At 37.5% G+C, this 19452-nt stretch overlaps 2 protein-coding genes across 2 annotated transcripts; one reads left to right on the forward strand and one right to left on the reverse strand.

Annotated features, from left to right (window-relative positions):
* The first annotated feature begins 3519 nt into the window (after positions 1-3519).
* LOC141452043 (uncharacterized) lies at positions 3520-5166 on the forward strand. The gene is made up of 2 exons (XM_074123862.1): positions 3520-3732; positions 3811-5166. Exons 1-2 carry the CDS (start codon positions 3520-3522, stop codon positions 5164-5166), a joined length of 1569 nt encoding a protein of 522 aa, XP_073979963.1.
* A 9563-nt stretch (positions 5167-14729) lies between these two features.
* LOC141452044 (uncharacterized) lies at positions 14730-16843 on the reverse strand. The gene is made up of 2 exons (XM_074123863.1): positions 15507-16843; positions 14730-15192 (listed from the first exon to the last, which is right to left on the reverse strand). The coding sequence occupies exons 1-2, from the start codon at positions 16841-16843 to the stop codon at positions 14730-14732; spliced, it is 1800 nt and encodes a 599-aa protein (XP_073979964.1).
* Between the last annotated feature and the right edge of the window lie 2609 nt (positions 16844-19452).

Here is a 19452-nt window from a genome sequence, read left to right on the forward strand (position 1 = left end):
TTTGTAATAGAATGATTGATATTATTTCCGGTTATATTTAATAATTTATTTACCTTAACCCTATAAAACTTTCCTGTAATTTTAAGTGTAAAAAGGAAAAATACGAATGAACAAACATTAATTAAAACATTTTATTTTTATTTAAAGGAAGTATACAAGTAAAATAATAACATTTATTTCACAGTATAAATTTTATTTAAATTCTATGTCATATCTTCCATTATTAAAGCCTTTGTACATTATTAACAGTTTTTTCTTTGATTGTTGGTAATCTTCCACCATTTCATCAGTTATCACTGCCGCAAATCTGCGTGGAAGGAAGATCCTCGTTGGGTAGTCCATTGTCGGGCCAATATAATGTAAATGGGCAACGATGGCATCTCCAAATTTAGTGTTGATTCTTTCGAATTGCTTCACTTCGTATGAGTATCCGGTTCTTAGATCTGATAATTTGCCAATGCCCGCAGACCTTGTATTCACATCATTCAAAAAGCTTGCCAACTTAGACATCTAAAAGAAGAATATTATATGAAAGTATCACATCATGATCAAAATATTGTTTCAATAAAAAAAGTATTATTACTTACCTTTGAAGTATGAAGTTAACCTCTCGAGCTGTGGGCAACGAATGACGAATTACCTTACAAGCTTCACTACTTTACCGTTACGGAGTCCCCCCCCCACTCTATGACGTCACTTATAGTTAGCCAATAGAATTGCGTGCTTGTCTTCCCCCTCTCTCTTTGTTGTGTCTCTCTCTCTCTAAGGTGAATCATACCTCCCACCTTTGATGCAGGACTCAACCTGTCCGTTAACTTCATATATGTTTCTTAGAAAAAAAAACAATATTTTTAAAACTGAACTTTGCCCTTATTAGCTTTTATTGTTTTATAAATAATAAAACTTTGAATGTTTGTAGACTTAAAAACTTACTTATTAAAAAATGTTAACACGCTTGCACAACATGTTTGAACAGGCAAGAGTAGTATAGTTTTGGGCATACGAGGACGTTTTTTTGCGTCGGGATCGACGACCTAGCAACGCGTCATCATGACGTCACACCCCCAACCCCTCATCCTAATTTTGTGGTCCAGATGGACGAGGGATTAGGGGTGTGACGTCATAATGACGTCACAATACGTCAAAATGACGCAAATTAAAAGAGGTATTTTCCTCGTACGTCACAAGGAACGCAAGTCCTACGTCACAAGGTATACCCCTCCCCCTTTATGAGTGCTAGTGAGAGAGTGAGAGAGAGAGTGAGAGAGAGAGAGACATATGTAATAAAAAAAAAAAATTCCATTCACGAGGAGCGCGCATGCGTCCTTATCCCAAAATTTTTTTTTTTCTTTTAAACAAGGGATCATAATACACAAAACCGCGAGCTTTTTGTATACATTTATATTCACCTTGACCTTGAGTCTGCTAAATCAAGGACATATCCTGTGTGTGTACATCCACCAATCTCTCATTAAAGGTGAGCACATCCTATGTAGTGTTGTAAAATATGTAATTATGATTAAATAATAATAATAATGTGTTATCTGTAGTAAAGGTTTGATGAATAGAGAGATAATATGTAATAAGAAATGCATGCACGAGGGGCGCGCATCTATCCTTATCCCAATGTTTTAAAACAAGGATCATACCACACAAACCGCGATCTTTTTGTGTACATTTATATATTAATACACCTTGACCTTGACCCTGCTAAATCAAAGACATATCTTGTGTACATCCACCTATCTCTCTCTCTCATTAAAGGCTAGCACATCCTATGTGAGGAAAAAACAACACAATTGTTATTGATATTGTAAAAAAAAAAAAAAAAAATATGTAGAACTAGATATCTTACACCTGTCAATCATACATAGAAAAAATAAAAAGAGTGCAGAAGAATTATTATGTTTAATGGATGATAAATATTAACAATGATATTAAAAGGTGCAATGTGTTATCCCCTGCGACATATTGAAGGTTAACTATATTACACTGCAACATATTGAGGGTTAACTCTTTTGCATTATGTTCTATTATATCTGCCCCAGGTTTGGTGGGGGGCATGATGTTGTTATACATTGATAAGGCGTATATAAAAGCATGCAAAATTGATAGTAAATAAAAGAAAATGGACGGAACTAGAATGATTTCTGTAAGTACCTTTGTAATTATTATTATGAACTTCAAACAAAAGAAGTACTTATATTAACAGACATATGTGTGCATAGTATATGTGCACCCGGTGTGGTGCACTTATATTCCTTCCTAGTAATTGGACCCCGCCGAGGAGGTGTGCGGGGTGTTTAGGTCCGTTAATACCATTCATGTGAGTGTTTCGAACTAAGGTAAAAGTTGAAATATGTGTTTGTTTATAGTGTTCCTAATTACGTTGTTTGTTATTTATCCACAGCGTGGACTCCCGCCACCACCAGCATCAAATTCATCATTATCACCACTAGCAACCGCTTATGGTGAGAGAGAATAATCTAGTAAAATATAATTTAAGTATGCTTGTCTCTATTATAATAATTGGGAAATTATTTTGTTTCCACAGGTGATACAATAAATATAAATATTCAAAATAGCATTGTTTTATTTATCGTACAAAATCCTGATCATATAATTTTATCAAAAGTAATATCTAATTAAGGAAAAAGGGGCACAAGATCACGTTATGTACTGACCTTGAGGTGATGAGCTGAGTGACACACAAACGACGCGTGTATGTTGGGTGATTCACACAAACTTTACACACTAATTGACAGCGGTATCAAGTGTATTGAATATTAAAAATTATTTTCACATAAGGAAAAAACAACACACTCGTTATTTATATTTATAATGTCAAAAAATATTTAGAAATAGATATCTTACAACTGTCAATTATACATAGAAAACTGACAGACTAATTGTGGGTGTTATCACGTGTATTGGACATTATTAGAAATAAATGATGATAACTATTACCATGGTCAGTTAGAAGGTGCAATGAGTCACCCTGCGACATACTGAAGGCTATCTCTATTGCAATAAGATCTATGACGCCGTAGGAAATGATATCTTTCTCGCGCGCTTTTTTTTTTTTTTAATTTTCCTTAAGTTTGTAATTGGTTGTGTTACCTTCATGCCTCCCATATCTCTCCCCCTCTCTCTCGAGCGCAGTATATAAAATCGGGGAATAATTGTGAGGGTTTATCCAGTAGCTCTTATGTATTACTACATGCAGTACATCATTTGATTTTTTCATCATTTAAGAACCAGGTAATTAAGTTTGACATTTTTTTTATTTTTGCTTTTTAACTTTTTTTTTAAAAAAACATTTTTTCTAGAAGTTTTTCGAAAAAGTTTTCCGATTGCCCATCCATATGGCTTCGCTTTTTGGATACATACCGGTTTCTACCGGATACTTTAGAACATCTTATAAATAACTTGGCGGAATACCCACAAATGGAGAAACAATTTCCCGACAATGACCAGAGACAGTTACTACTTAGAAAGGGCGTTTTTCCATACGCCTATATGACGGGTATGGAGAGAATGGATGAACGAGCCTTACCAGCTAAACGCTATTTCTTTAACGATTTAACCGATGAGCCCATATCCGATAGTGATTACCAGCACGCACAAAAGGTTTGGTCCTCATTTCACATGAACACACTTCAGGAGTACACAGAATTGTATCTGACAACGGACATAATTCTCTTAAGCGACATATTTGAACAATTTCGACAGGTTTGTGAGTCTATCTACTACATTGATCCTAGTTGGTATTTTACAACACCTGGCCTGGCATTTGATGCATGTTTCTAGTGTACAAAAGTTAAATTGGATCTTCTAACGGATTATGACAAACTGCTCATGATCGAATCGGGTATTAGAGGCGGCATCACTTCCAGTGTTACAAGACATGCTAAAGCCAATAATCCCTACATACCCGGCTATGATCCTACACAACCAACCAACTATATTCTCTACATAGATGTTAACAATCTCTACGGTTTCGCAATGATGGAACATCTCCCGATTGGTGGGTTTGACTGGGTCGAAGGAGAACAGACCATCGACATAACCACCATTCCAGATGATGGCGACATTGGGTTTATCCTAGAGGTTGATCTACACATACCTACACACTTACACGACTATTTCGCTCAGTTTCCACCACTACCACATCATCACAATAAAAAACTCTATACCACGCTGGACGACAAACACCATTATGTGATACACTATAGAAATTTAAAACAGGCTCTATCCATGGGGGTTGTACTTAAACAAGTGCATAGAATATTAAAATTTAATCAATCCCCCTGGCTTAAACCCTACATTGAACTCAACACCAGCCTTAGAAAGGCGGCTAGAAATGATTTTGAAAAGGATTTCTATAAGTTGATGAACAACTCTGTTTTTGGTAAATGTATTGAAAACAAGAGGAAGCGTTTATCTATTAAGATTGTCACGTCTGAACAAGCGTTGCTCAAGCTGTCAAAAAGAGTAAACTTTAAGGATCGAACAATTTTTAATGAAAACGTTATTGCTGTTCATCTGCATAAAGAGTCCATTTACTTTGATCGGCCCATTTACGTTGGATTTTCCATTTTAGAACTTTCCAAACATTACATGTATCATTTCCATTACCAGGTCATGTTAAAATACTATACTCCTAAAGCATTAACCCTCCTCTATTCCGACACAGACTCATATCTTTATAAAATTGAAACCGACGATGTCTATGAGGATCTAATAGTATTAAAAGCACACTTTGACACTTCCAACTACCCGCCTACACACAAATGTTTCTCAAATCACAATAAGAAGGTGTTGGGCAAATTTTCCGATGAGACTGGTGGTGATCCCATTGAAGAGGTGGTTGCATTAAGGCCAAAAATGTATAGCCTTAGAATATTTAAACGAGGAATTATAAAGAAGGTGAAAGGTATCAAACGGAGTGCCGTTAATAAGATCACATTTGCTGACTATTTAAATATCTTACATAATAGAGATTGTGTTCTATATTCCTCGTTTAAAACTATACTATCTAAAAAACATCAACTATTCACCTTTGATTGCAATAAAATGAGTTTATCCTCGCTTGATGATAAACGTTTTATTTTAGGCGATGGCATAAACACGCTTCCGTTTGGCCACTATCGGCTAGACACATAACAACAACAACATGCACACTTTAGCCAATCTATATTTACGCTTTACATGTGATGATGAGAGGTATTTCCAACCAATTTCACTGTTAGATATAAGTATGATTGAAATATGTAAGTATGTAAATAGAAGAAGTGATATTTCCCTATTGGAAATACCCAAAACTATTAAATGTAAATTAATCGATGAATACTCCTATTATTGTATAGATACTTATAAACAATGTTTTATCGATTTGTATTGTTTTGAAAATATCAAATTCAATGCTGGTAAACGCATGTCTGTGTCAGATTATATTGCTATATCGCATTGTTTTCCAGATAATAGTTCTTTATTTTTACAACAATTTAAATCGATTAGAATAACTATTAAAATGTGTTATTATAAAAAAGTTAACATTCTTTCCCATAATATTACTAATAATGACATATTATTGACCGATAGCAATTCCAAGTATAATTTTTGTGTTCAATGTTGTAACTTGCTCACACCACCTCCTAGCGGCATTTTCTGGCATTCTTACAGCACAACCATGTGCACAAACAATGGTAATCTTCTTCTATCCAGTATTATTTGTGACAAACTATTTTGGTGCTTCAATTGCATTACAACCCCACTATTTAGTGTGGACCATCTCCCCCCCCCCCATAGTTAGCTCACCTACACCACAAGTGTGTTCAGTTGTATTACGATCGTTATTTAAACAGGTAACAAAATGGAAGAATGGAAGCTTGTCATGTCACACCCTTTCTATCACCAGTTTCAACAGGATTTCTCCAGCTTAACAAATAGTAAGAAAAATGCCCTTGATTTTATGCTATTATACGTTAAACTACAGGAATTGGAAACATTATCGCGGAAATTTGTGCAAAAAAGCGATTATAAAGACTTCCACTATCTGAATTGTGTTTGGTCCACTCCGAAATGTGTGGAGGGCCCGGATACGTGTAAATGTTGTCATATCTCTAGTTTATGTTTTGATATTATTAGCAAATTAGATACACTTTACCATTGTAATTACATAGAAATGTATTTGTCAAAAAAGGTAAATAATTTTAGTTTTACATAAATATCGTTGTATATATGTAAATATATTGGCTTGTAACCTAGATGAAATAAAACATATGTATATATTTAAAACAATTTTGTTTTTATTATAATCACCCCAACGCCACAAATTAGTGTGCCTGTTTTGTTTGAATCACCCAACATGAGATGTCACAATGCTGTACAAGATAATAGATGTACACAGGATATGTCCTTGGTTTAGCAGGCACAAGTTCAAGGTGTATTGTTAATAATAAAAAAACTTAATAATAATAATTGGGATAAGGATCGATGCGCGCCCCTCGTGCATGCATTTCTTATTACATATTATCTCTCTATTCATCAAACCTTTACTACAGATAACACATTATTATTATTATTTAATCATAATTACATATTTTACAACACTACATAGGATGTGCTCACCTTTAATGAGAGATTGGTGGATGTACACACACAGGATATGTCCTTGATTTAGCAGACTCAAGGTCAAGGTGAATATAAATGTATACAAAAAGCTCGCGGTTTTGTGTATTATGATCCCTTGTTTAAAAAAAAAAAAAACATTTTGGGATAAGGACGCATGCGCGCTCCTCGTGAATGGAATTTTTTTTTTTTACATACGTCTCTCTCTCTCTCACTCTCTCTCTCACTCTCTCTCTCTCTCTCTCTCTCTCTCTCTAGCACTCATAAAGGGGGAGGGGGTATACCTTGTGACGTAGGACTTGCGTTCCTTGTGACGTACGAGGAAAATACCTCTATTAATTTGCGTCATTTTGACGTATTGTGACGTCATTATGACGTCACACCCCTAACCTCTCGTCCATCTGGACCACAAAATTAGGATGAGGGGTTGGGGGTGTGACGTCATGATGACGCGTTGCTAGGTCGTCGATCCCGACGCAAAAAAACGTCCTCGTATGCCCAAATTCATACTACTGGCAAGTAAAAAATAATGATGACTCATACTATTGTCATATCCTCAACGTGCACAAACTGCAGCTTAGTTTTTTTCTTTTTTTTAACTAAATAAATTTTGTATATGCGCCCCTCCTAGTTCGGCTTCCGCCTTAAGCTTCCTCACCACGTCAAGGTGGAGGTCGGTCATCGAGGAAGATTGTTTTTTTTTATTTTTATTTTTTTTATTTTTTTTTTTAAATAATTTTATAATAATAAAAGGAATAATTGAAAAATAAAGCAATAATTTAACTTCAATACATTTATTGAAATAAAACTTAAAAAGATACATATCTACAGAAAAATATAAAAACTTAAAAATCAACTTCAAATACAAATAAAATATTTAATTTCTAATTAGTACATTAAAGTGAAATAAATAAGAAATGTTTTGCTATCAAATCAGTTTATTTTAATGGTTGTTGGAATTTTAGCTGCCTTGCATCAATCGCATTCATACATTGTACAGAATCTGCACAAATCCATTCATGGTTTACAGGGATTTTACACCCCGCCAGTGACCAACATTCAGGTTTGTGTGCAACTCAATGCATTCGCCAGTGACCACATTCGTTCTTTAAGGTAAAAATATTTCCGACTCATTCCAACCAAACTTACCGTTGAGCCAGCAATTGATGGCTTTAATTCGATATTGCGTACATTTCTCTTTACAAGTATTGTGTATAATACACTGATTTCCTGCTGTTTCTAGTGAATCAAGTTTTGGACAGTCATAATCTTCTAAATTAATTACACAACAACTGTACAGATTTTGCAAAAGAAATCTTTTCTTTTCATAACCCTTAACAAACACAAATTTATAATTACAATCAATAAACTTGAAGATATCTCTAATCATTTCATATTCAATATCCCCATCATTCCACTTAATTTTATGATAATAATTTTCTAACCAATAATTGGTTCTTCTACTTTTTTCACATTGTTTATGTTGGACAGGTGGCTTGAATATCCAGTGTCTGACTGATTGAAAATTATAGTCTAATAGAGAAAGCTCTTTAATAATATAACCTCCTACACTGTCTACAAAACCCTGGAAGTCAGCTATCAGCACGCCTGTTTGAGCCATACTGAACACTGAACTAGCTCTTCAAGCCTTCTTATACCATACGACGTACAATACCTGTCAAAGGATTATATTCTACCACCCTGTCGTGTATAATAAGACAATATGCAGTGGTGTTGGGCGGGAACATTCCTTTTGATTCAAAATCCAATCTAACATCTACCGGGCCACATTTAATAGATTCACACTGTTTAGAACAATCTATTACAATTAAGGGTGTTTTCTCTTTGAAATTTTGTAAAGAACTTAGAGGATACATTTGTTCTCCATAATATGACATTTGAAAGGAAGCATACATATGATATAGAATGGCAAAACGGTTAGAGGAAAAATCTACATTCAAATCACCGTATGGGAAAGCTTTACAATTAAGATAAAGTTTTACATTTGAAATTGAACAGTGGTCAAAGTGACTAGCGTTGCTTTCCACATTATTAGCACGTCCTGTTTGAAAAGCTAGAATGATATATCGGGGCTTTTCCATTTGACTAGATGTCTTTACTGACCAGATTTGCCTCTAAATGGCCGGGAACAAAGGGTATCATAGAGTTCCCAACTTCTAAAACTTAGAGCAAATACCTTAGCGGATTTAAGATGACGCATAAGAGCCAATCTCTGATGTTCGTTGACTGTTACATACGGCAGCATCCAGCAAAGCTTCACCATTTCAATTTTACACCTCTCCACCGCTTGTTCTTCATTCAATCTGTTGAATGTGTAGCATTTCCATCTTGTCTGCTTCTAACAAGTATCAATTCTTGTTTAACATTAATCACAATTTTCTGGTAATCTTCACAAAATCCCAGCAGCGATGATAGCGGAATGCATAAATTAAAACATCCTTCTGCTGAAGTGATGTTGAGAGCATCGCTTTGGGGATAGCACCAGCCCCAGTTTGTAATATACTGGCAGCCTGCCTTAAGCGAAACCATTCCTTTAAGTGTACAAGCTATTCCTGGGTTTTTTACTCGATCTATTTCAACTCCACTTAGTTCGTATCTTATTTCATCAAATAGAAATGCAAAAGCATTATTGGTCAATTTAGATGAAACAGGAACTGCAGAGCCGTCTTCCTTTAAAAACTTGCCTTCCATGTAGAGCAAACTTTGACTGGGTAGCGTATATAGATCTTGATATTGTACACTAATGCGTATTTCATCGCCTGGCAGTAGTTTTGAAGAAGCATATGGGTGATGGGAATGCAATTCTACGCACTCGATTGAATTGTCAAACTGACATTTCTCTTCCAAATCTAACACTTCCATGATGATGATAGAACGTAGTAACCTGCAGACTGAAGAAATCGAATACTGCTTTTGGTCAGCGATGTTCGCTCGGCAACTGTTCTCACTGGAATGATGCTCTTTTTCTCCGCAACTGTCCTTTTATCCCCTCTTCTAAAGTCTAAACCCATCTCAGTCTAGTGATCAAATGGCCAACTTCAGTTGTGAGCCTCTCTTTTATAAGATATCCAGCAGGAAGAGTAGACAAAACTGACCGCAGTTGTTAGTGCCAACTTTCTGATACAGCTTCCTGTTCCATGAAATTCGGCTTCCCTTTACATATCGGACAAATTCAGAAGGGGGATTGGCACCACTGCTATCGAAGAATTGAACATATTCTCCTCTCTTCTTGTAACAAACCCAGTGAGTACCACTGCCAACACTGCTATCCAAATTAAAAATGGCTCGTTCATTTTTCCATGGTTTCTTTGGAATTTCATCAATCATGAAACTCCTCTGAAATGAGGAATTTTATTTGATTTCGCCAACTTAATTAGATCAAAATTACTTAGCCGCAGGAGAGGTAGCGTATCCAGCATTCGTTTAGCTTTTCCACTCAATTTTGAAGATTTGCCACCCATCCGTCTAGGAGTGGGGATGATTCTCTTCTTTTTCTTCTTATCTTTAGCACGTCTCATGATAAACTGAATCGTTGTTACTTTTTTCTGGCTTTATATATGAACATTTTTAACATTCTCCCAACTGTTGTGTGAATTATCTAAGCCCAACCATTTCACCAAAATTCTATCACCTTTTCGTTTAATAACCTTCTCCACTAGGTAACTGTCGGGATGTTTGGCCAGCTGCAGTTCCTCTTGATAGAAACCTCCAGCAATCATTTGCCCCTTATAATCTTTCAGATGATAGGTGACCGGTATGGTATTTTTCACTTCAGCAACTTTAAATATTTCTGTAGACCATGAAGGGCAGTAGCCTTTAGCAAATTGCGCTTTATATTTGGATATGCGTACATGATCACCAGCTTTGAACTTGGGAATGCTGGCGTTTTTCAAAGTTTTCTTCGCATATACTTCACGTAACAGCTGCTCTTCTATTTCTTTTCCCCGTACTGAAGCCGGTGTCATTTTGATAGTTCTGTGTTTAGTGTTATTATATTTGTTCACTAGCGATTTAATACTGGTTAACCAGTCGTACGATCCTTGGAGACTAAATTTTTTCCACATTGCCGCTTTCAGAGTACGATTGAATCTCTCCACTATTGAAGCTTTTTAGTTACTATAGGAGGAATAGTGATTTATACCGTTCACGTTCATCAGCTTGCCAAATATCTTGTTGTAAAACTCTTTTCCATTATCCGTTTGCAAATTGTTTGGCTTCCGATCGGCTAATACTTTCTCGAATGCTTGACTCACTTCCAGGGCTGTCTTATTCTTCAGAGGGATCGCCCATGCATATTTGGAGAAACAATCAATCACGGTCAACAGATATTTGTGGCCTTTATTGAATCTAGCGTAGGGTATTAGTTCCACCAGGTCAGCTTGCCATAGGTCATCTAAGCCCTTCAGAAGGACTGCTCTTCTCTTGAAAACTCTTCTTGCTGGTCTGTGCAACTCGTTTACAATCTGTTCTTTAACAGAGGCCATGATGAAATAAAGCTTGCTCATGTCCACACTACGCTATTATACCTCCATCTCTCAGCTGGGCTTCAATACTTTTTATTTCCGCGCTGGCATTGTTGGTGCCAAGTAAGCTTCTTAATCGATCTACGAGCATGTTAGGATCTACATATCCGGCACCTCTTTTTGTTGAAAACAATTTTGAAATCACATTCTTGTATTTCATGTTTGTGTTGAGAACTTTAATTGGTCCGGAAGGGCTGTGCCCTTCTCTATGAGCGTTCGTTTGTTGCAGTATACTCTTGTAATTGGTATAATCCGTCTTTTTCACCATAGACAAGTTTGGATTTGTCATGAATAATAACTCGAAAAGACCTGGTGTGCCGAAATAGGTATTATCACCAACAGATAGAATATCTTTGCTGATGGAGACCACTGAGTCACCAATACTAAATCTCCGACCGTCATAAACTACACCATATATCATATCCAAGTCCTTGGTCTCATTTTTGACAAATTTTTTGATATATTTTGAAGACATTTCCCCAACTTCCTTCAAATAATTTGCTGAAATTTCCTTCCCTTCGGGCGTTTCTGCTTGTTCTCGTACCTCTTGAAGCGGGCTGTTTGCTTCAGCAGAAGCAGTAGAAGATAACTTTAGAACTTCCGGTTGCTTTGGGGTTGAAAGTTCTTCATGCCATGTTTTTGTTAATCTTGACGGTGGTGTTGTAGCCGATTCCAGCCTCAGAAATTTTAGTCTCTTTGGAGGTGGAAGGGGTGTTTCACAAGTAGCTACTTCCGGTTTAGGAGATTGTTTTAATTCAAGTAGTGGCTTTTCCTGCTTTTCCACCAATGCTTTCATTGGACTCAATAAAGGTTGATATTTCATTTTCAAATATTCATCGGTCTCTTCTCTGTTTCTTTTCAATAAATTACACTTTTCTTGATTCGCCTTTCTGGTTTCGATTATTTCACGCATTACAACGTCACTAGTTGACCCCTCCATGGCTCAATGAACAATGATCTTCAAGTACGTAGTTAAGGTATTATATAGGCTTCGAAACCTTTTCGATACCTTCCCTCATTAATCTGTCTATCTTTGTCCAACACTAGAAAACCATATCTATTTTCTTTCCAGCACCAGTGGCAAATTTTTCTAAAAGTTTTGAATTCCATGTCGGAATTGATATGGTCATCGTAAATTCTTCTCAAATTTAATTCATCTTGCCGAAAGAGTATTAGGAAATTTGCATTTTCTCTTACTAAGTGCTTAGGAACTCTAGTATAACTTTGACTTAGATAAAATATATCAACTCCACTGTGGCGCCCCATACAAAAATAGGCTCTTACATTATCTTGCTTGTCACATGCTATATCATCAAAAATAATTATTGAATTTGGCAGGGCCTCTTTAGGTGGGGGAACTTGAGAATTGTCTTCAAATTCAAAGTACCCAATATCTTTTAAAGGTTCTAAAATTTGAGCTAGCTTCCGGTACTTGGGCTGTTGTAATGACTTTGCAAACAAATATATATTTTCATATCTCAACCCCTTTGGATCGTATATTAAGCTCAACATCAGGTTAGTTTTCCCACAATTAGACGGTCCACATATTAAACATCTAATGGAATCTGGGAAAAGCGGACCGTGTTTGGAGCATTTCTTGGAAGAGGCCCTGTCGTCAAGGTTTTGCACGGAGAGGGTGTGATGTTGCTTTATCAAGCGCATGATGGGAACTAATAAGGAACGCTCTCTCGCTTCTGTATATATATATAACTAAGCTATGTAATGGCACAGGAAATCTATCTACACTGCATTCACACACCCGCCACCAACATTCACACATCCTATTCACATAAAATAAAATAACAAACTAATGCCCACCACCTTTTTTTTTTATTTATTAATTTTTTTATTTTTTTTTTATTTTAATAAACTATTAATTAGAAAAAACTTAATACTATACACTAATAATAAATAGAAAAAATATTTACAAAAATACGTTTAAAAAATTAATAAATAAAGATTGCCTAGAACAATTAAAAAAAAAAAAAAAAAGACCTACTCTAAACAAGGTAACCATGTACATAGTATATGAAATATACGAGGGTCGTTTGAAAAGTCCGTGCAAAGTCAGAGAGATAGCACTACTGGCACCTATCGAGGTTATGTTTAGTTAGTAGCATCTCTTGGAAGAACACACGCCAAGTTTCAGCCAGATCGGTCTATTTCTTTGTGTTTGGCATTCGTTTGAATCGAGGAAGTCGAGTGATTTTCAAAAATGGACGAAAAAGAGTTTCGTGTGTTGATTAAACACTACTTTATGAAAGGCAAAACGCCTGAGGAGACTAAAGAGAAGCTTGATAAACATTATGGTGACTCTGCACCTTCGATTAGAACAGTTTATAAGTGGTTTCAAAATTTCCGGAGTGGCCATATGGGCACAAGTGACGCTGAACGTTCTGGACGCCCCTGTTGAGGTTACTACTCCAGAAATCATTGATAAAATCCAAGATATGGTGATGGATGACAGAAGAGTGAAGGTGCGTGAGATTGCTAGTGCTGTGGGCATCTGGAATGAACGGGTACATAATATTTTGCATCAACATTTGGACATGACAAAGCTATCCGCAAGATGGGTGCCGCGATTGCTCACGCTTGACCAAAAACGAAATCGTGTGAAATGTTGCAAGGACGGTTTGCAGCTGTTCCAGAAGAATCCGCAGGACTTTAAGCGTCGTTTCGTCACTGTGGATGAAACATGGATACATCACTACACTCCTGAGACCAAAGAACAATCTAAACAATGGGTTACCAAGGGGAAATCTGCGCCAAAAAAGGCGAAGACCGTTCCTTCGGCCGGAAAGATTATGGCGACTGTCTTTTGGGATTCGCAAGGAATAATCCTCATCGACTATCTGGAAAAGGGTAAAACTATTACAGGTGCATATTATTCATCGTTATTGGACCGTTTGAAAAGCGAGCTGCAAGAAAAACGCCCACGATTGGCCCACAAAAAAGTCCTTTTCCATCACGACAACGCACCAGCTCACACATCAGCAGTTGTGGTCGCAAAATTAATGGAAATAGGGTTCCAACTCGTTTCGCATCCCCCATATTCTCCAGACTTAGCTCCCTCGGACTACTATTTGTTCCCCAATATGAAGAAATGGCTGGCGGGAAAAAGATTTTATTCAAACGAGGAGGTGATTGCAGAAACGAATGGCTATTTTTCAGACTTGGACAAATCCTATTATTCGGAAGAGATCAACAAACTAGAGCAGCGTTGGACGAAGTGTATAAGCCTAAAAGGAGACTATGTTGAAAAATAAAAAAGGTTTACCCCAAAAAATTAAGTAGTTTTTATTTTTGCACGGACTTTTCAAACGACCCTCGTATATATTTACAAAAAATCCACAACGTTGCGCAGGCTAGTCCGCTATGGTAAAGTGGCCATGGGCGAGAGTGTGAATGCGATCGACTAGATGGCGTTTGTCGTCGTGGGGCGAAAGGGATACTTTTCTCTGTTCGACGGAAAAGGGTTTATGTTCTTTAGAAATTATTGTTCTAAACGTTGTTGTAAACTCTTTTCCCTCGAACAGTGCAGCCATATAATCATCAAAGGTGATTTTTTTTATCTACGGCTGCCTTCTTTATCCCTTTCGCCCGCTTCTTCTCTAGGCCGCGGATGCGTACTGCGTACATCTTTGCGCGGAGGCCCACGAATTCAGATACAGGCTCTCCACTGGCTTCATCCTTGAACTTCCCCAACACCTTCTTATTTCTGTTGTTTTTACATGGATGTCCGTCAGGGTAGTCACTGGTGTCAAATTCGTCCATCATTGTAGTTATGTCCTCGTAAAAGTCTCTCGTCTTTACTAAGTACATGAGGCTGTCAGTGTCTGTGTATAAAAGTTTTAGTTTGTCAGGTCCGTATTTTGTCAGCATTGTAGCGTAGTGAAAGTCATACATCCGGACTTTGGACAGATCAAGAATGGCCATCCCAACATAGATTGGTTTGTTCATCGTGATCTGTTCAAAGTCCAGATGTACAGCAGTCAGCGTCTCAGAGTAGATCGTCCTGTCTTTAAAAGTCGCTATTAGTTTCCGTATTCTACGTTCGTCAGTTACCAGTTCTATTTTTGTTCGTTTTCGTACGTCCTCCATGAATTTGCCAAATACTGCGTTGTTCATTAGTTTGTAGAAGTCTTTGTCAAAGTCGTTGGTCGCCTGTTGTCTCATTTGGGTGTTGAGGTCGATGTAGGGGCGAAGCCAACGGGACTGCCTGAATCGTAGCGCTCTATGTACGCGTACCAACCGCAGACCTAAACCCATAGCCTGCCTCAAGTTGACGAAGTGAACAACGTATTTCTCCCTGTTGGTCATGGAGCCAACAATTTCTTATTAACCTGTCCCGGAGGCACCCTATTCTCCGGGAGAAGGGGGAAATCGTTGTGCAGTTCGTGCAACTCGGCCGGATACTCAATATCGGCTTCGACAATATACCCGAAGGGACCATCTTCCTGCATATTGCCCCAGTCTAGAGTATCCGGATCAGATACCCATTCGAAATCCCCGTAAGGAAGCGGATTTGACATTGCCCACCCGTACAAATTATTTGCATCTAGGTAGGCAATGTAGCTAGATTCCTTATGGGGATCTCGATCTGGGTACAGATAAGCATTATCAGCTTTACCATAGCGAAGACTGCACTGGCAAATGCCACCCCTAATGCCCCGCTCAACCATCAGGAGCTGGTCATAATCAGTGAGTAGATCTAACTGTACCCCTGTACACTTCAGCATGGCATCCCAAGCCAGTCCTGGGGCCGTGAAATACCAGGCAGGGTCCAGCGAATATGCTCTTATGCAAACATCTCTGAAATTTTCAAAGATGTCGCATAAGAGCATTACGTCCACTTTAAGGTAGAGTTCGCTGTACCCCCCTAGGGTTCTAATTTCAAAGGCCTCCCAAACTGACTGGGCATGCTGATAGTCTTCGTCCGAGATGTGGCATTCATTAAGGGTGCTATAGAATGCCTCCTTAGGGGGTAGAACCGTCTCCCTAAGTTTCTCGAACGAATCTGTGTAGTCGTAGGGGTACACTCCTTTTCTTACGACCAGATCCATCTTGTCGGCGGGGAAGAATTTGCCCGTGTCTATAAATTTAGTGTTGGGCAAATTCTTGGACAACCTATCTAAGCTAGAAGACATGAAACGGAAGGTGTCCACAAATCTGACGGTTAGAGCGCCCACTTGCTTGCTAAATGAAATGTATTTCTCTTCGCTGTTGGGGATGACGTCAATGCGACTTGAGTCATACCCCAACTGGCGAACAATAAAGTGGGCGTCATAGCCGCTCAGATTGTGGAGGAAAACGGGAAGGAAACGAGGAGTGCGGTAGAGGATATTGCAGGAATTGTGAGCAGGACCACGATACACACCAGTGATGTGATCGTGATCCGCCACTTTAGGGTCGGTTCTATTGAAGGGAAGATTACAGAGGTGACATTTTGGGGACCGTTTAAAGTCTTCCAGCTGAGATGGTGTCAGGGGTAGCATTGGCCGCTTAATGGAGTATACCAGAGCCACCTTCTCGGCCACCGCCTTTATGTAAGCCATAAATTTCTGTGCGGAAACTTCACCCGTATAGATGTAAGGTTCCGCAGGAAAATTGGCAGGAAGGCATTGGCGTATGTCTTCTGCAACTTTTACATAAGTGCAGAAACTCATAGGAAGGTGGCTCTGGTAGGGAGTTGTGTATGACCGGCCCAGATTGTTTCCGTTTGTATCAATTTTTTGTAAAATTGCCTCAAAATCAGCATAAACGACGAAGGGAACCCTCATTTGGTTTTGAATTTTTGTAAAAGATATTTTTGGAGGGGTCCCATCGTCGTTACAGGCTGGCAATACAATCCGGGTCGGTCTATTTACTCCACAATACTCCATATGTTCCCTCACCCGCTCAGCGATGCTTTCACCATCCAAGTTGAAATGGGTAAAGCACCGCTTACAAACGTGTACCCTATCTTTATGTTTTGTTATTTGACTGACGACTAATCTATCAAAATCTTTAATATAAGTGTAATGACTTCGGCCATTCTCTAAAGTCAGGAGAAGGAGATCGCGATGGTCTTCCTTCTCCTGCTTTACCACTTTTAGAGGGTACACGTTTCCTTTCTCTCCAAGGGTGAAAACATTTATCGTGATGTTGTTGTACTTTTCAAATTTTTTCACCTCATGGAGAGGAGTGGGGAAGGAAATGCAGTCAAAATTGTACCTGTGCTCTATATTAGCATACTTACTAACGCGTTGTGGATTCTTTGTGATGAAGCAAGAGAGTATCGCGTACTGAAAACACCGGTCATCTGTATTTTGGACATTGATGACGGCTTTTTTATTGGCAATGTGAGGAGGAAGAGGAATAAAGCTGGAGCCGCCGAGAGGGGTAAATTTATTAACTTATAAGAGGACTCCGTCGAACTCTTTTAGGCACCAGCCACTCCCCTTTAGTGTTGACTCCTCCATCTCTACTATAATCTTCTTGAAGCTCTCATTAAGAGAGTCGTCGTTGGAGGAGTCTTCATAAATGACTTTGTTCTTAGTCTTGAAGGCGCGATCACAAGTTTCACCTTTGATGTTTTCAAAGGTCGCCTCCAAGACCAAGTTATATTTCAGGGGAGAATCGCTGTCTGCCATTACTTCCTGAAGCAGACGACGCAATGTTTCTATCTGACCTGTTAGAAATTCCATTGCGTCGACTGCCCCGGAACTTGGAAGGAAAAAAGTTCGAAGAGTCCTCCCAAAGGCTGACTCCACTTCATACAAATGGCCTTGAGCTGCCTCAATACGGGCTCGTTTTGCCATGACTGGTGTTTCAGTACCGCAGCGTCGCAAATGAGCAAGCATCGTTTTTCGAGAAGAATACCTTTCTCTACAATTTGGACATTGGCGAGATTGCTCATTTGCGGCGCAAGCACGTTCATGACGTTCCTTATAGTCCCCCCGTAAAAATATTTTTGCACAATACTGACACTCCATTATTATTATTAAATTATTAAAACACAAAATAAATACAAATATATATATATATTTATAAAACACGAATGTAAAAATTAAGAATAAAAATGAATAAAGAATATAAACTAGACTAAGATTAAATTACTAAAGAAATATACACAAGAAGTAAAATTAACTATTTAAAATGAAATTAAAAATTGAAAACTTAGAAAAAATGAAATACTAAAAAAAGTGAAATAATACGAATATATATTTATATATTTGTAAAAAATTAATAAAAATAAGTACTTACAGTTTAAAGGAGGCAGGATGCTGGAAAAACTGTTGACGCTAAGAACACTAAACACTTTATGACCGCAGCAGAATTCGGAGCGACTTTTATAGCATCAGAAGAATCGATTATGATAATCGATTATTAGTAAAAACATCAAAAGCTATTGGCTAACTATAAATGACGTCATACCCAAGGGTGGGAGATATCAGTTAGTTACTGACCAATACAAACAAGGCATGCTCAGACAAGCAAGTTGAGCAATATTAAGCCATATACAAATAATGAGATAAATAAAGAAAAGTTAATTAAAACTTATTTATATTTTATTAATAAGTTCAAAGTTCAACTTACTTTTAACTTCATAATAACAAAAAAAACGGTTAAAGCGAAAGAGGCAGCTGGCTACATGTCCAGACTTGTTGGAGCATGTTCAGGTAATCATACGTGTCATCCTATTGAGACTATAACGATATGTTCATACAGGTTTGTATAGTTGGTAAACGGAAATAATAAGATATATGCTAATTAGTTACGGTTGTAACAAGTTGTGTCATAATGTTTTAATTTTTTCTATATTTATTCAAAAATATAAATAAAACGGAAATAATGTATGAGTCATCATATTGAGACTGCAACGATATGATCATACAGGTTTGTATGTAAACGGAAGATATGGTAATTAGTTAAGGTTGCAACAAGTTGCGCCATAATAAGTTCAAATTTTATTTAATTTTTCAAAAAAAAAATTAATAAATGCAGCGCATATGTATTTGGGTGCAATTGCCTTCTGTATTAAGATCTCACACAATTTACTGGAGTTTGCGCATGCGCAGATGATTAAGTTAGCAGTGTAAAACATATTCTTATTTAAATAGCAGTGGTTATATATATTACTTGAATTAAGAAATAAATCGATATTAATCAATACATATAGTCAATGTGATAATCGATAGGAATAATCGATATTGCAACTGCCTGCTGTATTAAGGTATCACACAATTGACTGTAGTTTACGCATGCGCAGTTGATTAAGTTAGCAGTGTAAATT

The sequence above is a fragment of the Rhodnius prolixus genome, unplaced genomic scaffold (genome assembly GCF_049639745.1).
Source record: "Rhodnius prolixus isolate KJV_2025 unplaced genomic scaffold, Rpr scaffold_32, whole genome shotgun sequence".
In the NCBI taxonomy this organism is placed as follows: domain Eukaryota; kingdom Metazoa; phylum Arthropoda; class Insecta; order Hemiptera; family Reduviidae; genus Rhodnius; species Rhodnius prolixus.

What these genes read in the sequence shown, in the direction of transcription:
- LOC141452044 (XM_074123863.1), bottom strand. Translation starts at nt 16,843, where the DNA reads ATGAGTTTCTGCACTTATGTAAAAGTTGCAGAAGACATACGCCAATGC. An exon ending in GGACAGGTTAATAAGAAATT is followed by an intron (nt 15,193 to 15,506) that starts GTTGGCTCCATG and finishes TTTTAAAGACAG; the next exon opens with GACGATCTACTCTGAGACGC.
- LOC141452043 (XM_074123862.1), top strand. Translation starts at nt 3,520, where the DNA reads ATGACGGGTATGGAGAGAATGGATGAACGAGCCTTACCAGCTAAACGC. An exon ending in TATTTGAACAATTTCGACAG is followed by an intron (nt 3,733 to 3,810) that starts GTTTGTGAGTCT and finishes GCATGTTTCTAG; the next exon opens with TGTACAAAAGTTAAATTGGA.